At 37.3% G+C, this 18745-nt stretch overlaps 1 protein-coding gene across 1 annotated transcript in view; it reads left to right on the forward strand.

The window, feature by feature from the left end:
• PPA1 (inorganic pyrophosphatase 1) overlaps positions 1-18333 on the forward strand; it is a 37415-nt gene extending 19082 nt beyond the window's left edge. Inside the window, exons 6-11 of the mRNA XM_065893868.1 lie at positions 5872-5998; positions 11085-11212; positions 11488-11573; positions 16182-16251; positions 17367-17406; positions 17992-18333. Coding sequence (XP_065749940.1) covers positions 5872-5998; positions 11085-11212; positions 11488-11573; positions 16182-16251; positions 17367-17406; positions 17992-18023 — 483 coding nt within the window. The 3' untranslated portion in view covers positions 18024-18333. The remainder of the gene's footprint in view (positions 1-5871; positions 5999-11084; positions 11213-11487; positions 11574-16181; positions 16252-17366; positions 17407-17991) is intronic.
• Positions 18334-18745: the final 412 nt, after the last annotated feature.

The following is an 18745-nucleotide window of genomic DNA, read 5'->3' on the forward strand; positions in this document are numbered from 1 at the left end:
TTCCATATATATATGTTAGCATACGGTATTTGTTTTTCTCTTTCTGACTTACGTCACTCTGTATGACAGACTCTAGGTCCATCCACCTCACTACAAATAACTCAATTTCATTTCTTTTTATGGCTGAGCAATATTCCACTGTATATATGTGGCACATCATCTTTATCCATTCATCTGTCGATGGACACTTAGGTTGGTTCCATGTCCTGGCTATTGTAAATAGAGCTGCAATGAACATTTTGGTACTTGACTCTTTTTGAATTATGGTTTTCTCTGGGTATATGCCCAGTAGTGGGTTTGCTGGGTCATATGGTAGTTCTATTTTTAGTTTTTTAAGGAACCTCCATACTGTTCTCCATAGTGGCTGTATCAATTTACATTCCCGCCAACAGTGCAAGAGGGTTCCCTTTTCTCCACACCCTCTCTAGTATTTATTGTTTGTAGATTTTTTGATGATGGCCATTCTGACCAGTGTAAAGTGATACCTCATTTTAGTTTGGATTTACATTTCTCTAATTATTAGTGACGTTGAGCATCCTTTCATGTGTTTGTTGGCATTCTGCATATCTTTGGAGAAATGTCTATTTAGGTCTTCTGCCCATTTTTGGATTGGGTTGTTTGTTTTTTTGATATTGAGCTGCATGAGCTGCATGAGCTGCTTGTATATTTTGGAAGTTAATCCTTTGTCAGCTGCTTCATTTGCAAATACTTTCTCCCATTCTGAGGGTTATCTTTTCGTCTAGTTTATGGTTTCCTTTGCTGTGCAAAAGCTTTTAAGTTTCATTAGGTCCTGTTCATTTTTGTTTTTATCTCCATTTCTCTAGGTGGTGGGTCAAAAAGGATCTTGCTGTGATTTATGTCATAGAGTGTTCTGCCTGTGTTTTCCTCTAAGAGTTTTATAGTATCTGGCCTTACATTTAGATCTTTAATCCATTTTGAGTTTATTTTTGTGTATGGTGTTAGGGAGTGTTCTAATTTCATTCTTTTCATGTAGCTGTCCAGTTTTCCCAGCACCACTTATTTAAGAGGCTGTCTTTTCTCTATTGCATATTCTTGCCTCCTTTATTAAAGATAAGGTGACCATATGTGCATGGGTTTTTCTCAGGGCTTTCTGTCCTGTTCCACTGATCTATATTTCTGTTTTTGTGCCAGTACCATACTGTCTTGATTACTGTAGCTTTGTAGTATAGTCTGAAGTCAGGGAGCCTGATTCCTCCAGCTCCATTTTTCTTTCTTAATATTGCTTTGGCTCTTCGGGGTCTTTTGTGTTTCCACAAAAATTGTGAAACTTTTTGTTCTAGTTCTGTGAAAAATGCCATTGGTAGTTTGATAAGGATTGCATTGAATCTGTAGATTGCTTTGGGTAGTATAGTCATTTTCACAATGTTGATTCTTCCAGTCCAGGAACATGGTCTATCTCTCCATCTCTTTGTATCATCTTTAATTTCTTTCATCAGTGCCTTTCAGTTTTCTGCATACAGGTCGTTTGTCTCCTCAGGTACGTTTATTCCTAGGTATTTTTTTCTTTTTGTTGCAATGGTAAATGGGAGTGTTTCCTTAATTTCTCTTTCAGATTTTTCATCATTAGTGTACAGGAATGCAAGAAATTTCTGTGCATTATTTTGTATCCCGCTACTTTACCAAATACATTGATTAGCTCTAGTAGTTTTCTGGTAGCATCTTTAGGATTCTCTATGTATAGTATCATGTCATCTGCAAGCAGTGACAGCTTTACTTCTTCTTTTCTGATTTGGATTCCTTTTATTTCTTTTTGTTCTCTGATTGCTGTGGCTAAAACTTCCAAAACTATGTTGAATAATAGTGGTGAGAGTGGACATCCTTGTCTTGTTCCTGATCTTAGTGGAAATGGTTTCAGTTTTTCACCATTGAGAACGATGTTGGCTGTGGGTTTTGTCACATGTGGCCTTTATTATGTTGAGATAAGTTCCCTCTATGCCTACTTTCTGGAGGGCTTTTATCATAAATGGGTGTTGACTTTTGTCAAAAGGTTTTTCTGCATCTATTGAGATTATCATATGGTTTTTATCCTTCAATTTGTTAATATGGTGTATCACATTGACTGATTTGCATATATTGAAGAATCCTTGCATTCCTGGGATAAACCCCACTTGATCGTGGTGTATGATCCTTTTAATGTGTTGCTGGATTCATTTTGCTAGTATTTTGTTGAGGATTTTTGCATCTATGTTCATCAGTGATACTGGCCTGTAGTTTTCTTTTTTTGTAACATCTTTGTCTGGTTTTGGTATCAGAGTGATGGTGGCCTCATAGAATGAGTTTGGGAGTATTCCACCCTCTGCTATATTTTGGAAGAGTTTGAGAAGTATAGGTGTTAGCTCTTCTCTAAATGTTTGATAGAATTCGCCTGTGAAGCCATCTGGTCCTGGGCTTTTATTTGTTGGAAGATTTTTAATCACAGTTTCAATTTCAGTGCTTGTGATTGGTCTGTTCATGTTTTCTATTTCTTCCTAGTTCAGTCTTGGAAGGTTGTACTTTTCTAAGAATTTGCCCATTTTTTCCAGGTTGTCCATTTTATTGGCATAGAGTTGCTTGTAGTAATCTCTCATGATCCTTTGTATTTCTGCAGTGTCAGTTGTTACTTCTCCTTTTTCATTTCTAATTCTGTTGATTTGAGTCTTCTCCCTTTTTTTCTTGATGAGTCTGGCTAATGGTTTATCAATTTTGTTTATCTTCTCAAAGAACCAGCTTTTAGTTTTATTGATCTTTGCTATCGTTTCCTTCATTTCTTTTTCCTTTATTTCTGATCTGAACTTTATGATTTCTTTCCTTCTGCTAACTTTGGGGGTTTTTTTGTTCTTCATTCTCTAATTGCTTTAGGTGTAAGGTTAGATTGTTTATTTGAGATATTTCTTGTTTCTTAAGGTAGGATTGTGTTGCTATAAACTTCCCTCTTAGAACTGCTTTTGCTGCATTGCATAGGTTTTGGGTCATCGTGTTTTCATTGTCATTTGTTTCTAGGTGTTTTTTAATTTCCTCTTTGATTTCTTCAGTGATTTCTTGGTTATTTAGTAGCATATTGTTTAGCCTCCATGTGTTTGTATTTTTTACAGTTTTTTTCCTGTAACTGGTATCTAGTCGCATAGCATTGTGGTCGGAAAAGGTACTTGATACATTTTCAATTTTCTTAAATTTAAAGGCTTGATTTGTAACCCAAGGTATGATCTATCCTGGAGAATCTTCTGTGAACACTTGAGAAGAAAGTGTATTCTGTTGTTTTTGGATGGAATGTCCTATAAATATCAGTTAAGTCCATCTTGTTTAATGTATCATTAAAAGCTTGTTTCCTTATTTATTTTCATTTTGGATGATCTGTCCATTGGTGAAAGTGGGGTGTTAAAGTCCCCTACTATTATTGTGTTACTGTCGATTTCCCCTTTTATGGCTGTTTGCATTTGCCTTATGTATTGAGGTGCTTCTATGTTGGGTGCATAAATATTTACATTTGTTATATACTCTTGGTCTGATCCCTTGATCATTGTGTAATATCCTTCTTCATCTCTTGTAATAGTCTTTATTTTAAAGTCTATTTTGTCTGATATGAGAATTGCTACTCCAGCTTTCTTTTGATTTCCATTTGCATGGAATATCTTTTTCCATCCCCTCATTTTCAGTCTGTATGTGTCCCTAGGTCTGAAATGGGTCTCTTGCAGACAGCATATATACAGGTCTTGTTTTTGTATCCATTCATCCAGTCTATGTCTTTTGGTGGGAGCATTTAATCCATTTACATTTAAGGTAATTATCCATATGTATGGTCCTATTACCATTTTCTTAATTGTTTTGGGTTTGTTTTTGTAGGTCTCTTCCTTCTCTTGTGTTTCCTGCCTAGAGAATTTCCTTTAGCATTTGTTGTAAAGCTGGTTTGGTGGTGCTGAATTCTCTTAGCTTTTGCTTGTCTGTAAAGGTTTTAATTTCTCCTTCGAATCTGGTTGAGATCCTTGCTGGGTAGAGTAACCTTCATTGTAGGTTTTTCCCTTTCATCAGTTTAAATGTGTCCTGCCACTCCCTTCTGGCTTGCAGAGTTTCTGCTGAAAGATCAGCTGTTAACCTTATGGGAATTTCTTTGTATGTTATTTGTTGCGTTTTCCTTGCTGCTTTTTTAAAAAATAAATTTATTTATTTTGGGCTGCGTTGGGTCTTCGTTGCTGTGCGTAGGCTTTCTCTAGTTGCAGTGAGCAGGGGCTACTCTTTGTTGCGGTGCGCGGGCTTCTCATTGTGGTGGCTTCTGTTGTTGCGGAGCATGGGCTCTAGGCACGCGGACTTCAGTAGCTTGGCTTGAAGGCTCTAGAGCACAGGCTCAGTAGTTTTGGTGCACGGGCTTAGTTGCTCTGCAGCATGTGAGATCTTCCTGGACCAGGGCTCGAACCCGTGTCTCCTGCATTGGCAGGGAGATTCTTAACCACTACACCACCAGAGAAGCCCTCCCTTGCTTCTTTTAATATTTTTTCTTTGTATTTAATTTTTGATAGTTTGATTAATATGTGTCTTGGTGTGTTTCTCCTTGGATTTATCCTGTATGGGACTCTCTGTTCTTCCCTGGACTTGATTGACTCTCTCCTTTCCCATATTAGGGAAATTTTCAATTATAATCTCTTCAAATATTTTCTCAGTCCCTTTCTTTTTCTCTTCTTCTTCTGGGACCCCTATAATTCAAATGTTGGTGCATTTAATGTTGTCCCAGAGGTCTCCGAAACTTTCCTCAATTCTTTTCATTCTTTTTTCTTTATTCTGCTCTGCGGTAGTTATTTCCACTATTTTATCTTCCAGGTCACTTATTTGTTCTTCTGCCTCCATTATTCTGCTATTGACTCCTTCTAGAGAATTTTTAATTTCATTTATTGTGTTGTTTGTCATTGTTTGTTTGCTCTTTAGTTCTTCTAGGTTCTTGTTAAACGTTTCTTGTATTTTCTCCATTCTAGTTCCAGGATTTTGGATCATCTTTACTATCATTACTCTCAATTCTTTTCCAGGTAGACTGCCTATTTCCTCTTCATTTGTTTGGTCTGGTGGGTTTTTACCTTGCTTCTTCATCTGCTGCGTATTTCTCTGTCTTCTCATTTTGCTTAACTTACAATGTTTGGGGTGTCCTTTTCACAGGCTGCAGGTTCGTAGTTCCTATTATTTTTGGTGTCTGTGCCCAGTGGGTAAGGTTGGTTCAGTGGCTTGTGTAGGCTTCCTGGTCGGGGGGACTGGTGCCTGTGTTCTGGTGGATGAGCTGGATCTTGTGTTTCTGGTGGGCAGGATCGCATCCGGTGGTGTGTTTTGGGGTGTCTGTGAACTTAGTATGATTTTAGACAGCCTCTCTGCTAACGGGTGGGGTTGTGTTCCTGTCTTGCTGGTTGTTTGTCATGGTGTATCCAGCACTGGAGCTTGCTGGTCATTGAATGGAGCTGGGTCTTAGCTTTGAGACAGAGATCTCTGGGAGAGCTCTCGCTGATTGATATTACGTGGGGCCAGGAGGTCTCTGGTGATCCAATGTCCTGAATTCGCCTCTCCCACCTCAGAGGCTCTGGCCTGACACCTGGCTGGAGCACCAAGACCCTTTTGGGAAGTCTGAGGTCTTCTGCCAGCATTCAGTAGGTGTTCTGTAGGCGTTGTTCCACATGTAGATGTATTTTTGATGTATTTGTGGGGTGGAAGGTGGATCTCCACATCTTACTCCTCCTCCATCTTGAAGGTCCCTCCTAGCTTTTTAAAAATTGCTTAAAGGAACAATCTTAAGTTTGCAGAAATTTGGCTCTTCCTCGTTTCCTATTATCCACCAAGTAAAACTTTTCTTCCAAAGTTTCATTCTGTAGTATTGACCTGGCTGTGGTTTTTGACTTTCAGGTATGTGCAAGAGGGGAAATAATCAGGGTGAAAGTTCTGGGCATACTGGCTATGATCGATGAAGGGGAAACCGACTGGAAAGTCATTGCCATTAACGTGGATGATCCTGATGCAGCCAATTATAACGGTAAGAAATATTTGTAGGGTCTGAAGTCTTTATACCTAAATCTTACCCAGCAACAAACTTAACCTGTAATGACAGAGTTGTAAGCCCATGCCTTCAAACTGTTAAAGAATGGAGGAGCAAAACATTTAACAAAGCATTGTTATTTCTACTACTGAACTTCTGTGGTTAACTAAGTAAACTTTCTCCTTCATTCCAGGAAAGAACAAATCTGGTAGTTTGTATTTCCTGTTTTCTTCTTTCCTTCCCCACATGCTAACACTTAGTTGCTCTATTTATTTATTTTTAAAAATTTGAAAACTGAGATATAATCCACATGCCATAAAATTCACCATTTTAAAGTGTACAGTTCTATGGTTTTTGATACATACACTAGTCTGTTAACCATTACCACTATCTAATTCCAGAACATTTTCACCACTCTGACAGGAAGCCCCATGTCCATTAGCAGTCACCCCCTATCCCCACATTGCTCAGTCCCTGACGACTACCAGTCTATTGTCTGTCTTTATGGATTTTCCTATTCTGAAAATTTCACATAAATGGGGTCACATGATATCCGGCTTCTTTCAGTTAGCATACTGGTTTCAAGGTTCATCCACATTGTAACGTGTATCAGTACTTCATTCCCTTTTTTTTTTGGTGGTGAAATTAACATAAAATTCACCATTTGAACTATTTTAAAGTGTACAAATTCAGTGGCATTTAGTACATTCACAGTGTTGTGCAACTCACCACTCATCTCATTCTAGAACATTTACATCACCCCAAAGAGAAACTCTGTACCTTTTAGTAGTCACTCCCTGTTCCCTCCTCCTCCCAGGACCCGACAACCACTAATCTGCTTTCTGTGTCCATAAATTTGCCTATTCTGGATATTTCATATACATGGAATTGTAAAATATGTGGCCTTTTTGTGTCAGGTTTCTTTTACTTAGCATAAGGTTTTCTAGGTTCATCCATGTTGTAGCATGTATCAGTACTCATTTTTTTAATGGCTGAGTTATATTCTATTATATAGATATATATCACATTTTGTTTGTCCGTTCATCTGTTGATGGACATTTGGGTTGTTTTTGGCTATTAGGAATAATGCAGCTGCTATGAATATTCCTGTACAAGTTTTTGTGTGGACGTGTGTTTTTAATCCTCTTGGGTGTATATACCTAGGAGTGGAGTTCCTGAGTCATATGGTAACTCTTATGTTTAGCCTCTTGAGAAACTGCCAAACTTTTTTCCAAAGCGGCTGCACCATCTTACAGTCCTGCCAGCAGTGCATAAGGTTCTGATTTTTCTACTTCTTTGCCAGCACTAGTTGTTATTTATCTTTTTAAATTATAACCCTTCTAGTGGGGTGTGTCTTTTTATTTTTGAGTTATAAGAGTACTTACATGTTTTGGATACTAAACCTTTATCAGATATATGATTTGTCTGTATTTTCTTACATTTTGTGGATTTGTCCTTTCATTTTCATTTTCTTTTTTTTTTTCTTTTTTTTTTTTTTTTTTTTTTTGCGGTACGTGGGCCTCTCACTGTTGTGGCCTCTCCCGTTGCGGAGCACAGGCTCAGCGGCCATGGCTCACGGGCCCAGCCACCCCACGGCACGCGGGATCCTCCCGGACCGGGGCACGAACCCGCGTCCCCTGCATCAGCAGGCGGACTCTCAACCACTGCGCCACCAGGGAAGCCCTGTCCTTTCGTTTTCTTAATGGTATCCTTTGAAGCACTCAAGTTTTTCGTTTTGATGTAGTCTGTTTTTTTATTGCTTGTGCTTTTGGTATCATTATCTAAGAAACCATTGCCTAATCCAAGGTCACAAAGACTTAGTTATGTTTCCTTCTAAGAATTTTGTAAATATAGCACTTACATTATTTCTTTCTGCTGTTTTACAGAGTATGATCTCATATATATTTAAATATATGCAAATTATATGTAAACTCATTTAGAAAAGACTCAACGCCAACCTTTAATAGTACATTGGGAAGAAAGATGAAAAGAGTCTGACTTTTTGTTTCAGATACTTCTGTATTGACTAAATTTTGTACAATGAGAATGCATTCCTACATTTAGCTCTGATTCTAAATGTAGGTGTGTGTGTCCATTTTTCAGATGTGCTATTTACACAAGAGTGCACATGCTAAATAGCGTGCTTTGGCCACAGTTAATGAAGCCACGCCATCATTACATCAGCACAATTTTCTGGGTGTCATTTCCCTGCAGTAGAGGTTATTAGGACCCTAAAATTTTCTCTGGCGGGCTGGCCCCATGATGCAAGCAGTATGCAGCTTTCCTTAAATGTCAGCCTAAGGCAATGTCCATCATCAGTTATAACTGGAAGAGTATTAGGTAGAACTAACTAAGAGTAGAACTCTTGACAAGCCACAACTTTGGGAGGGATACACACACAGCCATGGAAGAGGATGGCCTACCCAGTAAAGCAACCAAGTTGGCCATGTTGATCCCCTTTGTTATTGTGAGCCCACGACGGCCAGTGACCCTTCTGCCTCAGTTGTGGGCATCAGGAAATTGAGCATTTTATGCACATGGTTGCATGCTGGTTAGAGGCTGAATCCAGGGAACAGCACAGAACTGGTGCTGTCTTTGGTAGGATCTTTTTTATTTTTTAATTAATTTTATTCTGAAATTCAGTGACTTATTGGGGGGCTATTTTTATATTTTAATCCTGGGGGGGGTTTTTTGTTTGTTTGTTTGTTTTGCCATGTGGTTTGTGAGATCTTAGTTCCCTGACCAGGGAGTGAACCTGGGCCTTTGGCAATGAAAGCACAGTCCTAACCACTGGACTGCCAGGGAAGTCCTTGTCTTTGGTAGGATCTTGATGTGGCATCAGGAGGCAGTTCAGGGAGCTCGGCAGACCACTGGCTTTGTCTGTACGTGTATAATGTACAACTGGAGGAACAAAAATTGACTGAGTTCTTTTCTCCTACTTTTTTCCTCTGGGTCTGGTGTTCACAGTTCCCTAGTCAGGATCCAGCATACCTTTCAATACCTGGTTCACAGTCAGTGAGTTAATCAACTGTTATATTTTTCCTTGCTGCAATGTAATACAAAAATATGTTTGATCTTTGTCTCCAGTTCCTGGCAAGGAACTCCTAAAACACTTGGACTTTCCTGAGTGACGAGTGTCTTTTTTATTCATAATGAGCCCCTTTCATCACCCCTGAGCTTATGCTAATAAGGTGACTTACGGTGGGGCCCCTAGCTAGCCTCAGACCAGTTCAGTCAACAGAAAAACTGAATGATTAGAGGGTGGGAACCTCCAGCCCCAACCACTGACCTCTGGGATCGGGAGGGGAGGCTCCATAAAAAGTCTGGAGTCACGAGATGTAGAGCACTTGTAAGTTGGTGAACGCACTGAATTGCTGGGAGGGTGGCACGCCTCCCCACCAGAGGGCATGGAAACTATGCACCCCGCATACTGTGCCCGATGCATCTCCAACATTGGACTGTTTCTTAGTTGTATCCTTTATACTAAACCAGTAAGCATAGCACAGTGTTTTCTTGAGTTTTGTGAGTATTTCTAGCCAATTATCAAACCTGAGGAGAGAGTTGTAGGGAACTCTGATTTATAGCTGTTGGTCAGAAGTATGGGTGGCCTGGGACTTGGCGACCAGCGTCTGAAGTGGGATCAGTCTTGTGGAACTGAACCCTCTGACTGTGGGACTTGATGCTAACTCCAGTTAGATAGTGTCATAATTGAATTGTCGGACACCCAGTTGGTATTCCTAAGGAATAGAACTGGATGGAAAATTTGTTGGAAGATACCCTACACTTGTATTTTGGATTTCTGGATTTTCAAACTATTTCTGTATCAGGTGACATGTTTTATATGAATTCTAAGTTCCTTGAAATTTATCAGTGTTTAAACGTTTCCCAGTTCAGTTTGTAACCTTTCCATACTTTTAGTGGTACCCTGATAATAAAATGCATGGTATTCTTTAACTATGTAGATTATAAACTAGGCTTAAGCAAAGTTATTTTATAGAAATATAAATAAGCTGTTGTTGAATGTATTCCTCCTTCCAATTACAATTTTCCTGGTGGATTTTTTTTTTTTTTTTTGCACATGTATCTAATATTTGTTTGCATTGAGAAGCAGTTCAGTCATTTAAACTTGAGTTTGATGACATTGAGGCTAGGCGCTGTTAATGGCTGTACAGAAACTTTTAAAAGTTTTTTTACACAGGACACTTTTTTTTTGTTGGCCAGAACTAAAGTATTGTGATACTGAATGCCTATACTGTAGAGTGAGAAAAGCCTATTCACATTTAATATGTAACCTATCAATGAATATGTATAATGCATTTTTCTTGTCTTTTTGTATGTAATTGGGGTGTGATCCTCGAATACAGCCTCAACCTGTCTTTTGGTATCTTCTGTCCATCTCTTAGAAGTTATGTACACCTGCCAAACTATTCTCATTATGTAGCTGCCAGTTATTTCTCCCTTCTCTTATCTAGTAGGAGTCACTATGGTACTGATTGTTCTCTTAGTATACTTAATGTCAGAGCTATTTTAAGACACTAGATGATTTCCTTTTATTTATTTATTTAATTTATTTTTGGCTGCATTGGGTCTTAGTTGCTTCGCGGGCTTTCTCTAGTTGAGGCGAGCGGGGGCTACTCTTCTCTGCAGCGCCCAGGCTTCTCACTGTGGTGGCTTCTCTTGTTGCGGAGCATGGGCTCTAGGCGCGCAGGCTTCAGTAGTTGTGGTGCAAGGGCTCAGTAGTTGTGGCTCAAGGGCTCTAGGGCGCAGGCTCAGTAGTTGTGGCGCATGGGCTTATTTGCTCTGTGGCATGTGGCATCTTCCCAGATCAGGGCTCAAACCTGTGTCCCCTGCACTGGCAGGCGGATTCTTAACCATTGCACCACCAGGGAAGCCCCGATGATTTCCTTTTAATGTTTGTATGTGTTCTCTTCTCAACAAGGTGTTAGCTCTAACATTGTCTTGAAAGTTTTTGATAATCCATCCCGCAGCTCTTTCAAAGTACGCACTTGATATTTTTATTGAATGCATAAATAATTACATACACATCTTGCAATCTGAGAAGAGAATCTTATTCTCTTCTTAGATATTAATGATGTCAAGCGGCTGAAACCTGGCTACCTGGAAGCTACTGTGGACTGGTTTAGAAGGTACAAGGTTCCTGATGGAAAACCTGAGAACCAGTTTGCTTTCGACGCAGAATTTAAAGATAAGGTAATGTGTCACTCAGAACTGTAGCTTTAGGCCTATTTGTATTGAGACTTATAATTTAACCATATTGTTATCATCTAAAGACAATATGATCATAAAACAGATGTCTAAAGACACACGACAGGCTTGATGTTGATTTATTCATTTAAATGATTTCTTTCATTTTTGATAGAAAGAAGTGATTCAAAAGAGACAAAGTTATCAGGCTTTGGGAAAATATTGAGAATAAGAAAAGAATACGTTTCTATTATTCTAACGTATATCTCTTCAAATTATAGGACTTTGCAATTGATATTATTAAAAGCACTCATGACTATTGGAGAGCATTAGTGACTAAGAAAACTGATGGAAAAGGAATCAGTTGGTAAGCATTAACTCTTTTCTGCATGTTTAACACAGAAAGCAGACTAGCTTACTCCAGAGGTTTTAATTACCTTAACATACTCCACCGTTACATTCACTTAGGGAAAGAGACTGGTTTTGTCAATGCTTATTAAGTCAGTAGGAAGTGTAGACTGAAAGAAAAACCACACAATGGGAAGGTTGTGAGTTAAGTTTTATTCGAGGACTGTAGCCCGGAAGATAGCCTCTCAGATAGCTCTGAGGAACTGCTCCGGAGAGATAAGGGAGGAGCCAGGATATATATGAACTTTTTTGCCGGGAAAACATGTAGTCAAGCATAAAAAGATTACTGCTATTCATAAAGAAGAGACCTCTCGAGTTAATGATTTTAGTGTTTTTCTGTGTATGGGAAGAGGCAAGAATCTGGGGTCATGTAAAATTTTTTCTTAGAAATGCATGTTAACTATCTAGGGGCCAATATACCCAAATGTTTCCTGGTTTTCTCCATCCTGAATTCCCCTCAGGGCTCACTGTCCATGGGTGACTGTAGTGGCTAATGGCTTGATCCTTGTAGAACTGGAATGGCAGGCAACATTTTTTTTCTTTACAGAAAGTAACTATATAAACAACTGAAAAATGCCACAAGATACTCTCTGAATAAGTACAAACTAAAACTATAAAGGGCGCAGTGAGATCAGAGCTTTGTAAGGCTAATCGGGAAAACCTGCCTAGCATCAGGGTGCTCAGAATGGGATGGGTATAATCAGGTTGAGTTCAAGGGTTGGTATTCTCTGATGTGAATATGTAAGGTTCATTACAACTAAACCAGGATCTACTATGCACACTGAATTAACTACTACTACTACTAATAGCTAATATGACTGAGCAGTTAGTATTTGCCAAGCCTGCAACACAGATGCAGGGAGATTAAACTTAACCAAAGTCATACCACAGTAAGCATTTTGGAGTTAGGACTCGCATCCAAGTCTGTCTGGCCCCAGATCATCTTTAGTACGGTACTTCCTCTTTTAAAGATTATAAAAGAATGCCCACCATTACCGCTTAACTAGTGTTGTTCTGGAAATACTAGTTGATGAAGTAAATAAGAGAAAGAAGATGCAGGAATATTGGAAAAGGGGGAGCAAATTGTTGCAGATGATATGATTGTGTACCCAGAAAACCCTAGAAAAAAGAACTCAGCAAGGTGAATAATTACAAAATGAGTATATATGGACATTGCTAGCTTTCTATATGAAGTGTAACAGAAACTATAATGGAGGAAAATATCTCATGTAGAATAGTATTTAAAAACAAAACACAGTATAAATAAGAAACCTGAAGGACCCAGAAGAAGAAAAGTTTGACTCTATTGAGAAATATAAAAGATGTTAAATAGAAAGGTATATATTCATGAATAACATTCAGTTTCCTCTAGAAAAAAATCTGCATCTCAGAATAACAAGGGAAGTTCTGAAAAAAGTAAGGGTAGTGGTGGTGAGGAAGAGTGTTAATTATTTTGGTACTGTTTAGTAATATTGTTTTACTAAGAATTTGGTACTGAAGAAGAAAGTCAAATTATTCAGTTCTGTTAGAGTTTGATAGACCTAAAGTAGATCTAAAGATGTATGGGAATTCAATTTATAATAAAGAAGGTGTTTTAAATGAGTGGTTTGGACCAACCACTGTTTAGGAAGAAAATAAGACTAGATTTCTATCTCACTCCTTACATTCCTTACGCCAGATATACACACTGGCAACCACCCTCATGGCCGTGGCCGTTTCATTTTGGAAAGGTGCTGTAACCAGGCAGGTGCTCCACAAGTGCCCTGCGCAAGCAACCCAGCACCAGTGTTCTTACCTCTAACTACTTTATATCCACATGTTAACTGGGTGCTGGCTGCAAACTAGGGTTTGTAACCCTAGTCTTACATCAGCATTTAATTACAGACAGATAAATTGTAATGTGAGAAAATTCTAGAAAAAGTATAGGTGAATTTATTCATTAGCTTGTAATAGGGAAGACCTTTCCAAACAGAAGACAAACTCAAAATCCATAAAAGAAAGATTTACTTGTGATATTATTTTTTTTATGTATCAGGAGACAATTTTTCCCAGTTTCTGCTTAAACAACACATGACAGAGGGCTAAATTCCTTAATTTATAAATAGCTTATTCTAATTGATAAGAAAAAGAATAATTCAATAGAAGGAGAGGAACAGATATAAAAAGAAAATTTACAGATAAGAAGATGTACAGTCTCATTTTATAATTTTTTTAAATAAATTCTTTCAGGATTTGTTTATTTCATTCGTAGTGGAATTAGTTTATTCTTTTTTTTTTGGCCGTGTTGGGTCTTTGTTGCTGTGCGCGGGCTTTCTCTAGTTGTGGCGAGCGGGGGCTACTGTTCGTTGCGGTGCGCAGGCTTTCCATTGCGGTGGCTTCTCTTGTTGCAGAGCATGGGCTCTAGGCGTGTGGGCTTCAGTAGTTGCAGCACGCGGGCTCAGTAGGTGCAGCACGTGGGCTCTAGAGTGCAGGCTCGGTAGTTGTAGCACATGGGCTTAGTTGCTCCGCAGCATGTGGGATCTTCCCAGACCAGAGATTGAACCTGTGTCCGCTGCATTGGCAGGCGGATTCTTAACCATTGTGCCACCAGGGAAGTCCTCATTTTATAATTTAAAATGCAGCTCAGAAAGATAGTGTTATCTCCCAGTAGCTTTGCAAAATTTTAAAAAATTAAATGATAGCCGGGATGGCAAGAATATCTATATCTATCTATCTGTCTATCTATCTATCTGTCTATATGGTTGGTGAGAGTTTAAATGGGTACAACCTTTGTGAAGGGCAATTTGACAATATTCAGCCCAAAATTTTAAATGCATGTATTTCTTTGTAGAACCACTACTAGGAATGTATCCTATAGATACAGTCCCAAAAGATTTATGTATAAGGATGTTCATTGCAGTGTCATTTATAATAGCAAAAAGTTAGAAGCAACCAAAATGTAATGGTTAAGCACATCCATATAATAGAACAGTATATGTCACAGTAAAAAAAAAGAAAGTTCTCTCTATGTTGATAAGGAAAGACAACCAAAATATATTAAGTGAGAAAAGCAAAGTCCATAGTAGTATATTTAGTATGATCCCATTTATGCAAGGTGAGATACACACACACACCCAGCATCTGTTTATATTTAAATTTTTTTTTCTGGAGGGAAACAAGAGCTATAGATAATGATTGCCTTTGGAGACAACCATTTGGAGATGGGAGGGAGAGAGGCTTTCAATTTGTGACTTTCTGAATTTTCTAACTATATATGTGTAATTACTTTTTTAAATACATGTCAGTTTATCTGGGTAGTAAGATTTTTTTCTGATTGTGAGAAAATCCTAATGTAAAAATAATTCTCAGGAATCTTCTGTTCTGTAAATCAGAATAATGTCCTGTAAAATGCAAACATTGTCTCTCCACAAACAGGAAAAACTGAGTACACTTACACATTTGTGTGAAAATGTACAATCATGAGACTTTGCTTTTAATAACTTCTCTATTTTGTGGTGTCCTATTATTTCTATGGAAATGGGCTTAATGCATGTTAAGTGGCAGGTAACTGAAGATATTTATTTTTCATTTTAATAGAATATTTCTGATCATACCCATGTTATAATAATACACAATAATTTAATACATAGGAAATTTTGAACTATAGTTAACCAAAAAATGTTTTTAAAAAATCATTTTAATCACAGTTTTTCCATACTCTTATTAACATTTAGAGTTTTTTCTTTTTACAGTCCTTTGTATATAATATTTTCAAAAATAATTAGGATCATATTGTATATACAATTTGTTTTATGGTTTAAAAAAGTTAACACTATAAGCATTTCTCATGTCATTAAGAATATAATACTTTCCTACTATATAACATTCCATCTGTGTAATATTCCATCTCATGGATAAATCATTTTTAATCATCCCTGTCGTTGGACATTTTGGTTACTTCCAAGTTTTCACTCTTACCAATAGTGAAATCGTGTATGTTGAACATCTTTGTACATCATAGTTTAAATCTCTGAATTCTGAGGTGTGGAATTTATCTATCAAAGAGTATGTGCTTTTTAAAAGATTTTAGACACATTTTTTTGTTTGTTTTTTTATTTTTGTCTCTTACTTTTTCTTTTTTTATTTTGTTGTGGACACATTTTACCAGATTATTTTTCAGGAATATTGAACCAGGTGTTACTCCTGCCAGGAGTGTCTATCTCAGATGTCAACACTGACAGAAACTGGATTTTTTTGTTTTTTGTTTTTTTCATTTTATCTAATTAGGAAAGATATCTTTGTCATTTTCATTTGCATCTTAGCTCTTTCATTGAGAATTACACTGCATTCAATCACATACTTTAAAATCTGAACTTGTTAAGGGATTTGAGTAAAATTGACCACAAGAATAGCTGTATATTAAATAATTAGAATATTTAATATAGGTGAGAAAGCTTTCAACTAAGCCAGACTTGAATCTCATCTGGCCTACCACCTCAACTTGTTATTTTTAACAAGAGAGAGTTATTAATAATAAGAGAGAAGTTTTTGTTACTGTGACTCATGACAATTTTCCTTTGTTCAATAGCATGAATACCACAGTGTTTGAGAGCCCCTTCCAGTGTGATCCTGATGCTGCCAAAGCCATTGTGGATGCTGTAAGTAAAGGTTTCCTTGAAAAAGAACACGCCTGGTGGCCAAAAAATGGGGTGTTGAATGGGGAGGGAAAGTACCTTCAATAAATATTTGAGGATGTCCTGTACACATATTACAATGTAAGATCTTGAAATTACAAACCATAAATACAAGTAGACATTTGACTGAGGGGAAACCTGAGGAGGGTCCTAGCCAACACTATATTGGGCAGATAACAAAGTAGGACAATTTGTAAAAATCAAAATGACTCCAGAATGTTCTAAGTAACCCAAGTGCCTGAGTACTTATCATAAGCCATTTTTCACAAAAGTACCAATGGGAACTTATTTGACTTGGTCATAGCAAGGAATGAGAAAGTTACCAAATTTCAGGTACCGTTGCAGGAGTGGTTTATAGTCCTAGAGGAGAATTTCATGTGAGGAAGTAAACTGTCCATCAAAGAAATAATTTTGTTTTTGTATTATTTTTAATGATCTGATTTGTATTAACCTAAAGACTGAAGATTGTCTAAAATTATTCTCATTTACAATAATAAGGAAAACAAATGAAAATGAGGTCTGACTTTACAGCCTTGTAAACAGGGTAATACAAGGGAAAAGGACAATTTAATGATGAAGCCAATACATTTAGATTTATTTTATTTATATATGAATTTTGACAACAAAGTTGAGATGAATAAGATAAATTGGAAGGGATAAGCCATTGGTTAACAATCATAACTTTTCAATGAGAACATTCTGCCTACATTTTATATATATGTGTGTATATATAAAACCTTTATATATACATATGTTGGTTTTTTAATTATTTCAAAAAGCAGGTTTTTTTAAATTGGAGTATAGTTGCTTTACAATGTTGTGTTAGTTTCTGCTGTAACAAATTTATTTTTATTTATTCTCCTGTATGTCATTAAAAGGTAAGAGGTTTGAATTTGTTAGCATTTCTTAGCAGTAGAGCAAGCTCTGCATTGTTACTATCTATTGTAAATTATTTTTAGGACCTAAAAATTGGGATAGTTGTCTTCTGTTTAGATTCCTTTTAATTTTTGTATCAGTATACTTGTTTAGCTTATTCTTTTTCTGGGATTAGACTAATACATTTTAACATTTTATTTTAGTTACCACCACATGAACCTGCCTGCACAATACCAACAGATGGTAAGATCTATATCTAGTAAAATTACATTCAACATTATGCATATGTGTGGAAAATTACATCTGTATCTATAGATACGTCTTACATACCACATACATACAGAGAAAGAGAAGGACAGGGAGAAGAAGCATTTTTAGAGTTCTGTAGCATATGTGGGAAGAAAAATGGCTGTACCTACCACATTTAGGGCCACCGCTGTGACAGCATGACCATGACCCACTGTTCTCGGAGTTCCTGGTAGATGCCTTGTGGAGGTTGGAGCAGGCTGGGCTCTTCGTCCCCATCTGGCCCCAGGCTGCTTCACCCAGGAAACAGTTCTTTCCACCTTTAGATGTTAGAATTCTCTGTAAGGTTCTTCTTGTGAGAACTGCATGTCCATAGGATCAGCATCAAGAGTAAAGCAGCCCAAAAGAAAACACTGGTAAATTACCTGTTTTTGCTGTAGTGAAGCTTTGCATGTATGTAGGTTTGTTTTAATGTAATCCATAGGAGGATACATTAAAGCAAATATATTATTCATTGTTATATGTTGGGTGTAATTTTGATTCCTAACAGGGATTCTAATTTTTTCTTTTCCCTGACTACAGTGGATAAGTGGTTCCATCACCAGAAAAACTAAGGAAATTTCTCTGGAATACAAGCTGATATTGCTGCATCCTTTTCGTCTGAAAGCATTAGATGCAAAAGTAGTAACTTTTCCAAGCTTTAAATTTATAAAACTAATCAATCAAATTCTGCTGTGACCAATCCAATATATCCATACTGTTATCCATCTAAAAGCATCTTTCATATCAACTAAGATAACTTTTAGTTCCTGCTTAAATATCAAGACAGTTGTAGTTTGGAAGTCATCTGTGAATAAATGTCCAAGATAAGTACGTATTGGATGTATATGTTTGCCATGTGTTAGGAAATAAAATTATTTTATTGAAACTTGGTTTATGATATATTTATTTTAACCTGAAGCCTAACACTACCAAGCAGGCTTGGGTGCTGTTTGGTATTTGTTTTCTGTGAATGATCTTATAATTCACTTTTATTTATTAGACTAAAACTGACTTTATTTGTAGGCACCTGAAAATGAAATCCCTTATATTTACAGCAGTCTTGATACTATACTCTTACCTAATTCCTATCATCCCATTGTGAGCCATCAGCCAAGATAGTTTTGTGATTAAATTCGTGGCTTTGGAGCTGTGCAGACCTGAGTTTTTAATCCTAGCCCGTCTACTTATTTAGCTCTATAATCTCAGGTCAGTGTTGGCATCCACTGACTGTGTTTTCTCAATCAAGTTGTGATTTTCTTGGTTGTTGTTATGATGGGTGATTGTTAATAATATC

Source organism: Phocoena phocoena, chromosome 16, assembly GCF_963924675.1.
Source record: "Phocoena phocoena chromosome 16, mPhoPho1.1, whole genome shotgun sequence".
Classification (NCBI taxonomy): Eukaryota; Metazoa; Chordata; class Mammalia; order Artiodactyla; family Phocoenidae; genus Phocoena; species Phocoena phocoena.